This window comes from Musca autumnalis, unplaced genomic scaffold (assembly GCF_047663935.1).
Source record: "Musca autumnalis isolate F117 unplaced genomic scaffold, ASM4766393v1 scaffold_3, whole genome shotgun sequence".
Classification (NCBI taxonomy): domain Eukaryota; kingdom Metazoa; phylum Arthropoda; class Insecta; order Diptera; family Muscidae; genus Musca; species Musca autumnalis.
In genome coordinates, this window is record NW_027411866.1 from 247,525,411 (window position 1) to 247,539,701 (window position 14,291).

The following is a 14,291-nucleotide window of genomic DNA, read 5'->3' on the forward strand; positions in this document are numbered from 1 at the left end:
ACCGAAACGAGGAGTGATTTTATTAAGCAATTGGGCAGTTGAGTGGAATATGGTGGGGCTATATGTTTTGATTGTAGCTTTCCGATGTCCAACTTCCGAGTCGTGTTTGTTCGTAATTTAGTTGCTACGATTATTCCGATACGTATATTTGCTGCAATAAGGTAATGATCCATCTTTCACGAAATCATTAATTTAGTTTTTTGTTTATTGATCCCGTGACAGCCAGGTGCCCTTATTAACGTTGAGATGATTAAATCTGGTGCTGTTAACTATCATATTTGTCACCGCTGAGAAATCTCTCAGCCTCAATCGCCTATTATAGTTTTAATTTCGCCTATTATAGTTGAATGCCCATGGGCAGTATACCGGTCATATTTTTTTTAAGGTTCTCCACATTGAAACAATAAATCATTTTAATAATACTCGTACCATCGACCGATAAATCTTTAAGTGAAGTGTGTTCATATTCATAAATAATATAACCTTGCAATTTTTTAGCAATTAACAAATAATTTATTTATAGAAATTTGTAAGAAAATATTATATACTAAAAATAAGAAAACAATTTCGATATAATACAAACTCAAATTTAAGAAAATAATAAAAAACTAAAGCTAACAACTTGAGTAATTTATGAAAAATCATAGACCAACAAGTTTACCACCAATTATATCCAATTGGGCATTGACACTCTTATTAATGGATTTGAAGATTTGTTGTGGTTTCTAAAGATAAAAAAGAGAAAAGAAATATTTTGAGGTAAGTAAAAAAATCACTTAAACTAAACGATTACCTGAATGATTGTATTGAGGAAATTTGAAAATGCTTCATAACCGTTGACCAAGCTACGTGAAATACCATCGAACATATCTCCATTGTTGCCATATTTTTCGTGTTCATGAATTGTGTCCAAAATTGGAACAGGCTAAAAACGTTAGAATATTTAATTAAGTTAGATTACAATACATAATATAAAATAGTTACCTGTGTTTTATCGACTATAAATTTCTGACTGTTGTCGTAGACACTCAAAACCTTGGAGGGTACACCTTCTTTTTCCAAATTAACTGACTCGCGGGTTTTTACCGGGGCTTGGAATAGTGATATCTGGGAAGAAAAAAAAGTTTAATAGAATTTCATCCACAGAGTTATAGTGACAAATTAATGTTTAAGCTAATGGTGCTCTTTACGAACTATCCTTAATGTCAAAATGCCTCAAATATGTACTATAAATAATACCGATAACTGATAAAACGGTTGTTAAATGACAGGCATAATAGCTTCAAATCACAAAACCAGATTATGATTTATAGAGTACTTGTGAGAACATGGTCGAGTGTTCCCAAATGTTCATGGTTAACATTTGGTCATATCCATGAATGTATACCTGTGGAACGTTTCTCCCAATTAGTTACTTTTGACAAATACTTAAATATTCATACAAAAATGTAAATATGTAAATAATATGTATGTATTGAGAAAATGATTCCTAGACAAAACACTAGGGTGACTTGATAAAGAAAGACTTCAATAAATACTTCATAATTACAAATTTGTAAAAATGTTTGCATAAATAGAAGTTATCAAAACCAGCCTTTGTCTTCTAGCCATTAGCATTCAAATACGCCAGATGAGCCTGGCTTAAACCACCAGGCGAAACGATCGTAGCGTAATGGTTGAGTGTGTGGTATTTCGCTAGAATTCATTTTTAAATACAAAACTCCTTAGGCCATGTTAGCTCGATTAATCCAATTAAGTAAATATTTATTATTTATTTATTTTTATTTTGTTATTTGTTTAATCAACCAACTCCCTCATGGACAACATGTTGATAGAATATTGTAAAGAAGGAAATATGATAATAATGCCGAATTAGAAAGGAGAATATCTTTGACTCAACATTCAGTGTGAACAATGAAAGATCTGATAACGGAATGAAAATGATAGACTTCGCAACCGCAAAAAACATGGTACTTAGCAACATTAGAATTAAGCATCTTGACATTCGTAAGGGGACGTGGCTGTCACCTATTACGAAAGAAAACAAGTAAGAACAGCATTAAGTTCGGCCCGGCCGAACTTGATATACCCTAAACCACGAGTTGTAATGAAGTAAAACTGAACAATTACTTTCCTTTCGTTTATGAAGAAGACTAAATACCAAATCCCAGCAATTTCGGTAAGACAATGTGGCTAACTTTAAAAATACCGAAATTCGAGAGGTACCGTTCTATGTGCGCTATATGAAGGCGTTTACCTGTAGGGAGAAATTTCGGGGGTAAGTTTTATACGACCAACAAAGACTTAATACCAAATTTCAGGCATTTCGGTGGAATATTGAAGTCACAATCTTTAAAATACCGAAAATCGGGAGGTACAGTTCTATGGGGCAAATTTCAAGTGGAAAGTTCTGCACCGCCAACGAAGACTAAATGCCAAATTTCAGCCATTTCGGTGGAATATTGAGGACAAAACCTTGAAAATACTGAAAAGTGTGATGTTCTATAGGGTCTATATGAAGGCGTGGACTATACCGACAAATTTAGAGGGGAAATTTAAATATCCCAAATGAAGACTAAGTCCCAATTTACATTAGGCGAGTTTTCTTGCGGCAATTGTCAGTTTGTAGGTGAGAGAGGGTGCTGAGAGGCAAAGGGTTACCATATGCCTCACCTCTCTCTCCTACAAAATGACAATTGCCGCAAGTAAACTCGCCCAATGTAAATTGGGACTAAATACAACATTTCAGCAATTTCGTTGGAATATTGATACCACAATCTTCATGGGGCAATATGAAGGCGTAACCCTATACCTACAAATTTCAGGTGGAAAGTTTTGCATCCCAACGAACACTACATACGAAATTTCAGCCATTTCGGTGGAATATTGAGGCCACAACCTTCAATATATCGAAAATCGTGATGTGCTATTCTATGGTGGCTATATGAAGGCGTGGACCTATACCGATATTTTTAGAAGGAAAATTTGAATACCACCAACGAAGACTAAATAAAAAATTTCAGCCATTTCGGAGGAATATTCACTAAAAGAAAAATGCTTCGTTGTATCAATGAACGGGTTACATTGATTATTTTTCATTGATGCTATGAAACGTTCCGTTAATGTAATGAAATGTTTCATTCATGCAATGAAACTGTACGTTATTTAAAATTCAATAATTTTTGGTTTCATTGTATAAACGAAACGGATTTCATTGATGCAATGAAACTTTAAATTTCTATACATTTAAGAAAAATATGTATGTTTTGAATTCAAACTAAATGGAATGGACTAAAAAAATAGTGCGCAAACATCTTTTTAAAAAAATGGCGAAAAATGTATATGAATGAAACAGTTTCATTAAATAAATGAAAGAGTTTCATTAAATAAATGAAACATTTTTGAAATTCCTTTTTGCGTTTTGCATTCTTTGTAAATCTGTTAAGTTATAAAATTTGTCTTCTAATTATTTGTCTTTATTAAACAAATTAAATTTTTCACAATCATAAAAAGAACACATTTATATATTGGTATAGAATCACATACTTAAAAATGTATGCATGAATAATTGCCAAAACTAGCAGAAACGTCATCAACTGTACAAAAATTCGCTACAGTCGCCGATTGATTGGCTTTGCATCAATGAAGAAGTTTCATTGCATAAATGAAGGAGTTTCATTGCATTAATGAACAATTTCGTTAATTTTACTTGAATGAAACTCAATGAACTGTTTTCATTGATTCAATGAAGCTCTACGTTGGCTCAAAATCAATGACAAATTTCATTGTTGTTGCTTCAACAAAAATCAAAGCGATTCGAGAACAGGTCCTAAACTGAACTTTTCCGAAATTTTGTGTGGGAGGTATCCGAAGGAGTGGGCCGATTGACTCCATATTGGAATCCCATTTAAGTCTGGTAGAAATTTCACTATGTGCCAAGTATCCAATCGGTTACTCCCTTCAAGAGTTATCGTGCGCACAACTTTTCCGAACATTTTCAACTTTTTGTGGGGGGGGGGCTACCTGGAGGAGTTTCATTGCATTAATTAACAATTTCGTTAATTTTACTTCAATGAAACTCAATGAACTTTTTTCATTTACTCAATGAAGCTCTACGTTGGCTCAAAATCAATGACAAATTTCATTGATACAACGTAGGATTCCATCCACATTACGTAGCTTTTTCTTTCAGTGTTGAGGCCATAACCTTCAAAACACCGAAAACCGTGATGTATCGTTCTACGAGCCCTATATGAAGGCGTTGACCTGTACCGACAAATTTTATATGGACAGTTTTATACCCCAAATGAAGACTAAATACCAAATACCATTTCGGAGGAACATTGAGGCCACAACCTCCAAAATACCGAAGTACACTTCTATGGGGGCTATATGAAGACGTGGACCTATACCGACAAATCTCAGGGGAACAGGTTTATACCCCCAACGAATACTAAGTACCACATTTCAGGCATATACTGATGAAGTATATATACTTTATAGTGTCTCCGATGTGTTTCGATGTGTTACAAATGGAATGACAAATGTAATTATAACATAAAACATTCATCGATCGATATGAGGAGCAAACATCGCCTGGGAGAATTATTTATATTCCACTCAAATTACCAATTGCTTAATTAAAGCACTACTCGTTCTTTGGGTGCCACAGTAGTGCAATGGTGTGCACACCCGCCTTGAACGCAGAATGTTGTGGGTTCGATTCCCCGGCCATATACTCTGAGCTAATATGGAATTATTAGTTTTCTTCTGTTGCGAAAGTACCTATGCAAAGAATTTTAGCTGGAGAAATCACCTATGTGAAACCCTAAGTGTGAAATTATAGCCGATTCAGCCAGAACATGTGGATAAAAACTTCAAAATACCTGAAATCGAACGGTACCGTCATATGGGGGCTACCAGAAAACGTGGACCTATGCCCATAATTTATGGTTGTGAAGTTTCGTGGTCATTGGAAACCCTAAATGTCAAATTATAGCTAATTCGGGCAGTTTTCTCAAGAAGTATGGACTTGCCCCTGAAAAGACTTTTACTGCCGTAATTGAGGCAGTGAATGCAAGTTGCTTAAACAAAAATCAAAGTGATTCGAGAGCAGGTCTTAAAGTCAATTTATCCAAAATTTTGTGTGGGAGGTACCCGAAGGTGTGGACAAATATAGTCCATATTCGAACCTGATCTATATCTGGTAGATATTTTAGGATGTGGTAAGTATGGACCAAATCGGTCACTCCCATCAAGAGTTATCGTGTGCACAATTTTTCCCGAACATTTTTGAACTTTTGTGGAGGAAGTACCTGAAGGAGTGGACAGTTATGGCGAACTTAAACTATGTTTGGAAAAAATATTACGATGGCCAATTTTTGACCGAATCGGCAGAACCGTTCGAGAGTTATCTTGCGCTTCCAACCACAACACACGGTGTCATAGGGATCTTTTGTAACTTTCAGGCTATTTTTCAATAAAACTTGTACCGTCGTAGGGGGGTAGTGAATACAAGTTGTAACAACAAAAATCACAGCGATACGAGAACAGGTCCTAAACTGAACTATTCCGAAATTTTGTGTGGGAGGTACCCCAAGGAGTGGACCGATTGAGTCCATATTGGAACGTCATCTATGATTGCTAGAAATTTTATGATGTGCAAAGAATGTTTGATTTTGGGGGCGGTATCGGAAGGAATGGACTGATATAACCCATCTTCGAACTTAAACTAAGTTTGGACAAAATATTAAGAAATCCAATTTTGGAACGAATCGGTTGATCCGTTCGAGAAGTATCGTGCGCTCCAGCCAGACGGACGGGCATGGCTAAATCAACTCTAAATTTTCTGAAACGGATATCCTTCAAACATACTTGGGGTCTAAAATCATTATTTCGATGGGGCACATTTTTGGTCGTATAAAAGTGTACACGAGGGCAACTAGAAAACTTTCTGGCCTATGCTACACGCACTGTCGCCAGGCGACATTTTCTTTGAAAGTTTGACAGTTCTTAGCGTAAGCGTTGTTTACAGTGACTTGAAAAAATCACTTTGCAAAAAAAAAGGAATTTAGTTGTGAACATTTTCGTCCGATAATTTTTCACAATTTTTGACGGGGATAATCACGGCAAGAGGGCATCTTTCAAAATGGTCGATAAACCCAGCAAAAAAAGTCCTCCCAAAATCATGGGTTTCGTCAGGGATTTTTGACAGCCGTAACTACTCTCAAACCCCCTTTCTTCCCCATTATTTTTACAAGGGCAAGTCGCACTCAGTTTGTAGTTATTTTAGGACCACTAGAATAACTAGTTATTCTGTGGCCACTAGAAGTTGAAAAGTAAGGTGAAAAAATTCTGTTTTTAGAACAGTTGAGGTAGAGAATTTGTTTTAATTTCATCACACTTTTATTTTACTTTATTTTATTTGGCTGTCTGCCCGAATTGAACCCACGAACCCTCTGATTTCTAGTCAAAGACACTACACACTATACCACGCACACGAATATTAAGGGTTGCTTAAGAACTTAAATGTGCAGTGCACATGTGCACCACGAACTGTTATTTTTTAATTAAAAAAAAACTCGCGTGCCGACGGTGAGCGTTGAACACACAACCGTAGGATTTATAGTCGGACACACTCTCACTGTGCCACCGTTGAACAGTGTCACGACCGTGGCCAAAAATGGTACAAACTAAATACTTCGTTGAACAAATGTATTAATGGGAAGTGATAGAAAATATATTAATTAAGAAGAATCTGAAGTTTGGTACTGATACGTGAAGTAGTTTTTGCTATATGAGGATTTAAATACGTATTTTTGTGTTTTTTTATACCCTCCACCATAGTATGGAGGGTATATTAAGTTTGTTTTTCCGTTTGTAACGCATTGAAATACTCATTTGCGACCCTATAAAGTATATATATTCTTGAACAGGGTAAAATTCTGAGTCGATCTGTGCACGTCCGTCCGTCCGTCCGTCCGTCCGTCTGTGGTAATCACTCTAGCATCCACAAAAATGGAGATAGAACGCTGAAATTTTGGGAAGATGCGTCTTTTGTTTGCAGGCAGGTCAAGTTCGATGATGGGCTATATCGGTCCACGTTTTGGTATAGCCCCCATATAACGGTACCCCCCGATTTACGGTATTTTGCCGTTTTTAGCTACATTTTCAGACCGATTTAGCTATAATTTGACATTTAGGGTTCTTAAGTGTCAGCAAACTTATATCACAAAAGTTGTGGACATAGGTCACCGTTTTGGTGTAGCCCCCATATAACGGTACCCCCCGATTTACGGTATTTTGACGTTTTTAGCTACATTTTCAGACCGATGTAGCTATAATTTGACATTTAGGGTTCTTAAGTGTCAATAAACTTATATAACAAAAGTTGTGGACATAGGTCCACGTTTTGGTATAGCCCCCATATAACGGTACCCCCCGATTTACGGTATTTTGAGGTTTATAGCTACATTTTCAGCTATAATTTGACATTTAGGACTCTTAAGCGTCACTAAGCTTATATAACAAAACTTGTGGACATAGGTCCACGTTTTGGTATAGCCCCTATATAACGGTACCCCCGATTTACGGTATTTTGACGTTTTTAGCTACATTTTCAGACCGATTTAGCTATAAATTGACATTTAGGGTTCTTAAGTGTCAATAAACTTATATAACAAAACTAGTGAACGTAGATCAATGTTTTGGAATAGCCCCCATATAACGTTGCCGCCCGATTTCAGGTATTTTGACGATTTAAGTCGCATTTCTAGACCGAATTAGCTATAATTTGATATTTAGGGTTCTTAGTGACCAAAAAACTTATATTCGAAATAATTATGAACGTAGGTCCATGTTTTGGTATAGCCCCATATAACGGTACCTCGGTATAACGGATTTCGGTATCCCCATATAACGGATTTTCGGTATTTTGAGATTTTTACCTACAAGTTTTAACCGAATTATCTGTAATTTGAACATTTGATATTTGAAATTCTAAGTGGTCACCACACCTCTCCACCAAAAATTGTCAAGAAAGGTCGATGTATTGATAAAGCTCCCATATAAAAGTACCTCCCGATTTTCAGTAATTTGATGATTTTAGCTACAATATTAAACCGAACTAGCAGTAATTTGACATTTGAAGTTCTTAGTGGTCACAACACCTCTCCATAAAAAATTGTCAACATACATAGGTCCATGTTCGGATATAGCTCCCATATAACGGTACCTCCCAATTTTCAGTAATTGGCAATTTTTATCTACAATTTTTAACCGTACTAACTGTAATTTGAAATTTGAAGGTTGTAGTGGTCACCACACATCTGCATCAACAATTTTCAACATAGCCCCAATACTTCCCGATTTTCGGTATTTTGAGGATTTTACTTAAAATGTTTAACCACGTAGGACCATGTTTTGGTATAGCCCCAGAACAAACCTCCCGATTTTCCGTACCTTTGCTTTATTTTTTGGACGAACTTTCTGTAACTTGAAATTTAAAAGCCAACAAAAATTCTGCAACAAAATTTGTTCATTTAAGTTCATATTTTCGTATAGCCCACATACATCCGAACTAGCCGTTAATGACATTTGAAGTTCCCGCGTTATGTATTTTCGGTATTTTGAGGATTCTAGCTACAATTTTAACCGAATTAGGAGTTATTTGACATTAAAGGCTCCCATCAAAAACTGTCAACATAGGTCCATGTTTAATTATAACCCCTATATAACGGTACCTCCCAATTTCTCGCCCACCAAAAATTGATAACATATATAGTTAGATATAGGCACCATAAAAAAGGGCCTCCCGAATGAAGCATTTTATGTACATACATTATCTGACATTTTGACGTACCCACTTAAAGTTGGGGAATGAAAACTAATTATTCCATTTTAGTTCAGAATATTTTATGGTGGAGGGTATGAAAAGTTCGGCCCGGCCGAACTTAATGCTTTTTTACTTGTTTTTCTTAAAATTAATAAATTATATTATGCGTTAATATTTAAAATTTAAAAGTAACGGTCGCTGCAAAAAATGTTCCTAAGTTCTCTTGGGATGTAATAAACTTGGTTACACTTTTGTTTGCATGTAAATGTTAATCGTATGGTGTTTACATTTGCCCAAACATTCTGAAGCAAATTTTAAATTGAGTGGAGTGGGGAAAAATTGTATAAAAGTGTATATCGATATTTTTGATGTATGAGTAGTAAAAAGTGAGTACTTCAAATATATAAAGGTCCCAGCTGCAGAGGTTTGCAGACGAATGTCTCATTTCTCTTATTCAGCGACCACCTCACTGAGATTCCCCCTTTTTTAACAAATCGTTTTGCTGTGTTGGCTATAGCGCGAAAACGAATGAAGCGATCATCATATATTTTTGTGGGCTTATTAAGTACCTAATTATCTTGTTTTAAAACGAGAGAATTTTAAAAATATCAATTTAAAAAAAAAATTGTGAACAGCGACCCAGCAAATTATTACAAACCTCCTTTCCCACCCATTATTTTAACAAGGGCATGTCGCGCGAAATATCTGGTTATTTTGTAACCACTGAAATAAGTAGTCAGAATCTACTCAGTATCTACTTATTTCAGTGGTTACCATCTACCTATTTCAGTGGTTACAAAATAACCAGATATTTCGCGCGACATGCCCTTGTTAAAATAATGGGTGGGAAAGGAGGTTTGTAATGAGGATTTTTGCTGGGGAAAATCAAAATTCGATTTTTACAAAAAAATTGACCGTTTTTTGACCACTAATCGGTCAAAAAATTTTTTTAAAGGAAATTTCTCATATATAAAGACAAGAGTTTGATATATTCAATATGCTCACAAACAATATGAAGACAAAACACCAAATTTCAGTCATATCGGGTGGATATTGAGGCCACCACACTCAAAATACCGAACATGAGGAGGCACGGTTCTATGGGGGCTATATGAAGGCGTGGACCTATACCGACATATTTCTGGTGGAAGGTTATAAGTCCCCCAACGGAGACTTAATACCAATTTTCAGCCATTTCGGTGTGATAATCAGGCTAAAACCTCCAAAATACCGAAAATCGGGAGGTACTGTCCTATGGGGGCTATATGAAGGCGTGGACCTATGCAGACAAATTTTAAGGTGAAGGCATAATGTCCCCTACGAAGACAAATACCAAATTTCAGCAATTTCGGTGTAATAATGAGGCTAAAATCTCCAAATACCGATAATCGGGATGTACCGTTGTATGGGGGCTATATCAAAACGTGGTCCTAAGCCCACAATTCTCTGTTGGAATGTTTGATACCTCTGCCGATGACTAACCACAAAATGTGAATACTTTCGGTTGGTAATTGTGTCTAAAACATTCAAAATACCGAAAATCGGGAGGTACGGTTCTATGGGGGCTATATCAAAACGTGGACCGACCAACCCAATTTTTTGTCCTTAAGATTGTAAGTCAATAATAGGTACGTGTACCAAAATTGATGCACCTAAGACAACTCCTTCTATTTTTGGCCACAGTTAATATGAACTCGCGACATTGTGCGTCGTCATTACTTAGTGAGGAGTAAATTAAGTAGGTTTACCTTGTAAATTTTTTAGGAAGTAACTCATTACTTTTCAGATTACTTGTGATGCGAAAAGAATCTTGTTTACATTACTTTGTAAAGGGTTACGTAATGACTACCGGATCCAAATTTTTGCTGGGAAAGGACCATCCTATATTACTATGAAAAACTGGTTTAATGAATTCAATCGTGGCCGACGCTCGTCAAAAGCGAAGGTCTTGTGGGTCGCCCAAAATCGCACGTTGTGGCAGAAAAATAAAGCCGTGCATGAACGGATAATGCAAGATCGCCATGTTATATACCGTGTGATAGAGACACCCGTGGTCATTTCTTCAACGAACTAACATTTGATACTCGTATTGCATGAACACTTGTTTTTTCGCTAGATCCAGCGAAATTGGTCAATTGCTCCAAAAAGGCCTTTGTGGATTGGTGCAATTAAAATTATGAATAAACACAATCGCTGTGCTTCAAACTACATTTATAAGATCGTCACAGACGAATCTTGGATCTATGCTTAGGAGCCCGAAATAAAACCGTATGTGTCTTCGAAAGCGAGCCAAATCCAATGAAAGTTGTTCATGTAAGAAGACCTTCGAAGCAAATGGTTGCCTTTTTATTCGGCAAAACTGGCAATGTTGCGACTAGTATGGTTTGAGAAATGTAGGACGGTTAATTCTAAGTATTACACTGTAATTTGTTAGCTTGAAGTGTCCTGAGAAATTCAAAAAACTAACAAGAGAAGACGAATCGTTCTGCATCATGACAATGTTAGCTTTCACACATCGATTCAAACCAGCTCCTGTTTAACCGGACAAAACGTGGGATTGATGGGTTATGTGCCGTACAGCCCTGACTGGGGATCCAATGACTTAATCTGATTCCAGCACATCAAGAAAAAAAGACGTTATCAACGATTTTCGTAGCCAGAAGATGCTGTAAAGGCGTTCAAAAAATCTAAAATCATAAGGAGGCGATGCAGTCAGTGCATTGTCTCAATCTGAACTTCTATATCTCAAAAACGGTAAAACCTAAGAAAATATCATAGCGGTCAATCTTGTGGAGAATTTTCACAGCTACAACATTTTGTTTAGGCCCATTTACATAGGACTCGCGGTTTCCAAGCAAAATCGTGAAAACCTAAAGAACCCCTAAAAATGTGAACTTAAATCGCGATTTATTTGAAAATCCCTCCGGCGATTTTTTTGTTTCTTGATATTTCTCATCTATGAGCATTACAGTTTCAGAATCTGCAAAAACTTCCCAGGTGTAAGCACCTTCCCTTTAAATTTGGTTAAGACACACCGTGTGTATTTTTGTACACGAACATTATTATATCCCCTACCATAAAATATTCTGACCTCAAACGGAATAATTTGTTTTCTTTCCTGTCCAGGATACCAGTCGGAGACGTTTTTTGATCACTAAGAACTCCAAATAGCAAATTAAAACCAATTTGAAGCGAAAATGTAGATAAAACCCTCAAAATAACTGAAATAGGGAGGTACCGTAACATGAGGGCTATACCGAAACCTGGAGCTAAGACCACATTTTTTGGCGCAGAATGTTTTTGATCATTAAGAACTCCAAATGGCAAAATACAATCAATTCGGGCCGAAAATGTTGATACAATCTTCAAAATACCTGAAATCGGGAGGTACCGTAATATGAGGGATATACCGAAACCTGGACCTAAGACCACAATTTTTGGTGCAGAGGGTTTTTGATCATTGAGAACTTCAAATGGCAAATTACAACCAATTCGGGCCGAAAATGTTGATAAAATCTTCAAAATACCTGAAATCGGGAGGTATCTTAATATGAGAGCAATACCGAAACCAAGCCTAAGACCACAATTTTTGGCGCAGAAGGTTTTTGACCTTTGGAAACCCCAAATACCAAAGTACAGCCAATAAGGGCCGAAAATGTAGATAAAAGCTTAAAAATACCTGAAATCGTTTGGCACCGCTACATGGGGGCTATAGGAAAAACTGGACCCATATTTATTATTTTTTTGCCTAAAGTATTTTTTACATATTTTTAACATATACTGAAAAAATTAGATTGATCCGACGTTTATAAATATTTCTGTCGCACCTTCCCATACAAGTGGGACCACAGTGCACTGTAAACAACCCAACACATTGTCGTATGTCAAAATGTCCTGAGTACGCTTAGGCTAACAACTGTTAAACTTTCCAAAAAATGTCTGCTTAGGCAAGCAAGTTTTCTAGTGCCCCTCGTATACCCTCTTTAGCCTAAAGGCTGAGGGTATAAAAATATTTTTGGTTACCAAGGATAACGAAATCTGGGTAAAAATCGTCTCCGAATTTGAAAATAACTCGCCAATTTGAGCTAGAAACTGTGAAAGACCAAGATACCAAGAACCAAGAAGATTCTATCCAAGCTTGATTTAAGAAGAAACGTAAAGTTTTTAGAAACAAATTTGAAGGTTAACGAATAAATACAATTACATGTAGAACGCCCTTAAATAAGTAATATTTTGACAAAATAAATCAGATTTCATAAAAGCAACTTTTATGGGTAGTAATTAGTACTGAGCCACATTGTAGTTCTATACAAATGGGCTAACATAATGTACATATGTATGTAAGTAGATAATACTCGTACTAACCAATATAAAAATAGTGTCGTAAAATGTAACCTTAGCTCAAGTTATAAACACTTTTAAATAGTTAATACTTGTTTATGATAAGCGTACATTAACAACGTTGTTTCCATCATAGTATCGCCTAATATTTTGTAGAACTCACTCAATTCCAAAGAGAGAATTTACTTTTCCGTTTTTATGTTATTTCCCATATCACTTTTTCTGCGCAGGCTCATTATTATCTATCATACTACAATATCGATTATATTAACTTTACCCTAAAACCAGCTTTGGAATCTGATGCTGCATCTTCGGCTTGTGAATGGATATCGATATCTGATGGCGATGAATTTGGGTTCGGCTCAGCTTGAACACCATAATTATAAGATTCTGCAGGTTCAATATCCAACGAAGATTGACGAGGAATGCGTTCTGAATTCTTGTGAACTTCAGTGCCAATATTTTTAGTCTCCGCTGCATTTACACTTTTTGTAATCAGAGGTACATTTATCGATTCCGCTACATCCATATCAATGTCATCGAAACTTTGATCTTCAACTACGATTTGACCCAATGGCAAGGCAACACAAAATGACACAAACAACACATTAGCGATCAAGAAGGTTGACCACACAACACTGGACGTTTTCATTGTAATCACAAATGGGCTTTAATTACTCCGCTATAAAAGTATTAAGACGAAAACAACGAACGAAGTTCCGTTTCACACTACCAATTCGGACAATTTGTAAATTCCAACTAATTCGGCGTTGTGCTTTAAATCACGATTTGTATTTGAGGCCAAAGGCTTGCTTAGCAGCGCAAACCGAAAAAAATTGTAACAAAAACCTGCGACATCATTGCACACATTTTTATGTGTGGTTGGGAATACACACGCACACCCGACCAAGTCTAAGCAGCCAAGCAAGCTTTTGGCCAGCATAGTCCAAGGTACATGCAAACATATGGATTTTTTGTGTGTGCCAAGTTTGTTGAGTTATTGTTTGCCCACTTTACATCAATGTCCATGACCATCTATTTAGAGCTGCTGCTGCTACAGATGAGAGCTGATCGCGAAGCTGTGCTAACAAGATCAACAAATCCGAGAGTGAGATGA

At 36.4% G+C, this 14,291-nt stretch overlaps 1 protein-coding gene across 1 annotated transcript; it reads right to left on the bottom strand.

Annotated features, from left to right (window-relative positions):
* Positions 1–490: 490 nt before the first annotated feature.
* On the bottom strand, positions 491–13,937 carry LOC141397348 (uncharacterized). The gene is made up of 4 exons (XM_073973493.1): positions 13,452–13,937; positions 985–1,107; positions 794–925; positions 491–725 (listed from the first exon to the last, which is right to left on the bottom strand). Exons 1-4 carry the CDS (start codon positions 13,824–13,826, stop codon positions 642–644), a joined length of 714 nt encoding a protein of 237 aa, XP_073829594.1. The 5' UTR covers positions 13,827–13,937; the 3' UTR covers positions 491–641.
* Between the last annotated feature and the right edge of the window lie 354 nt (positions 13,938–14,291).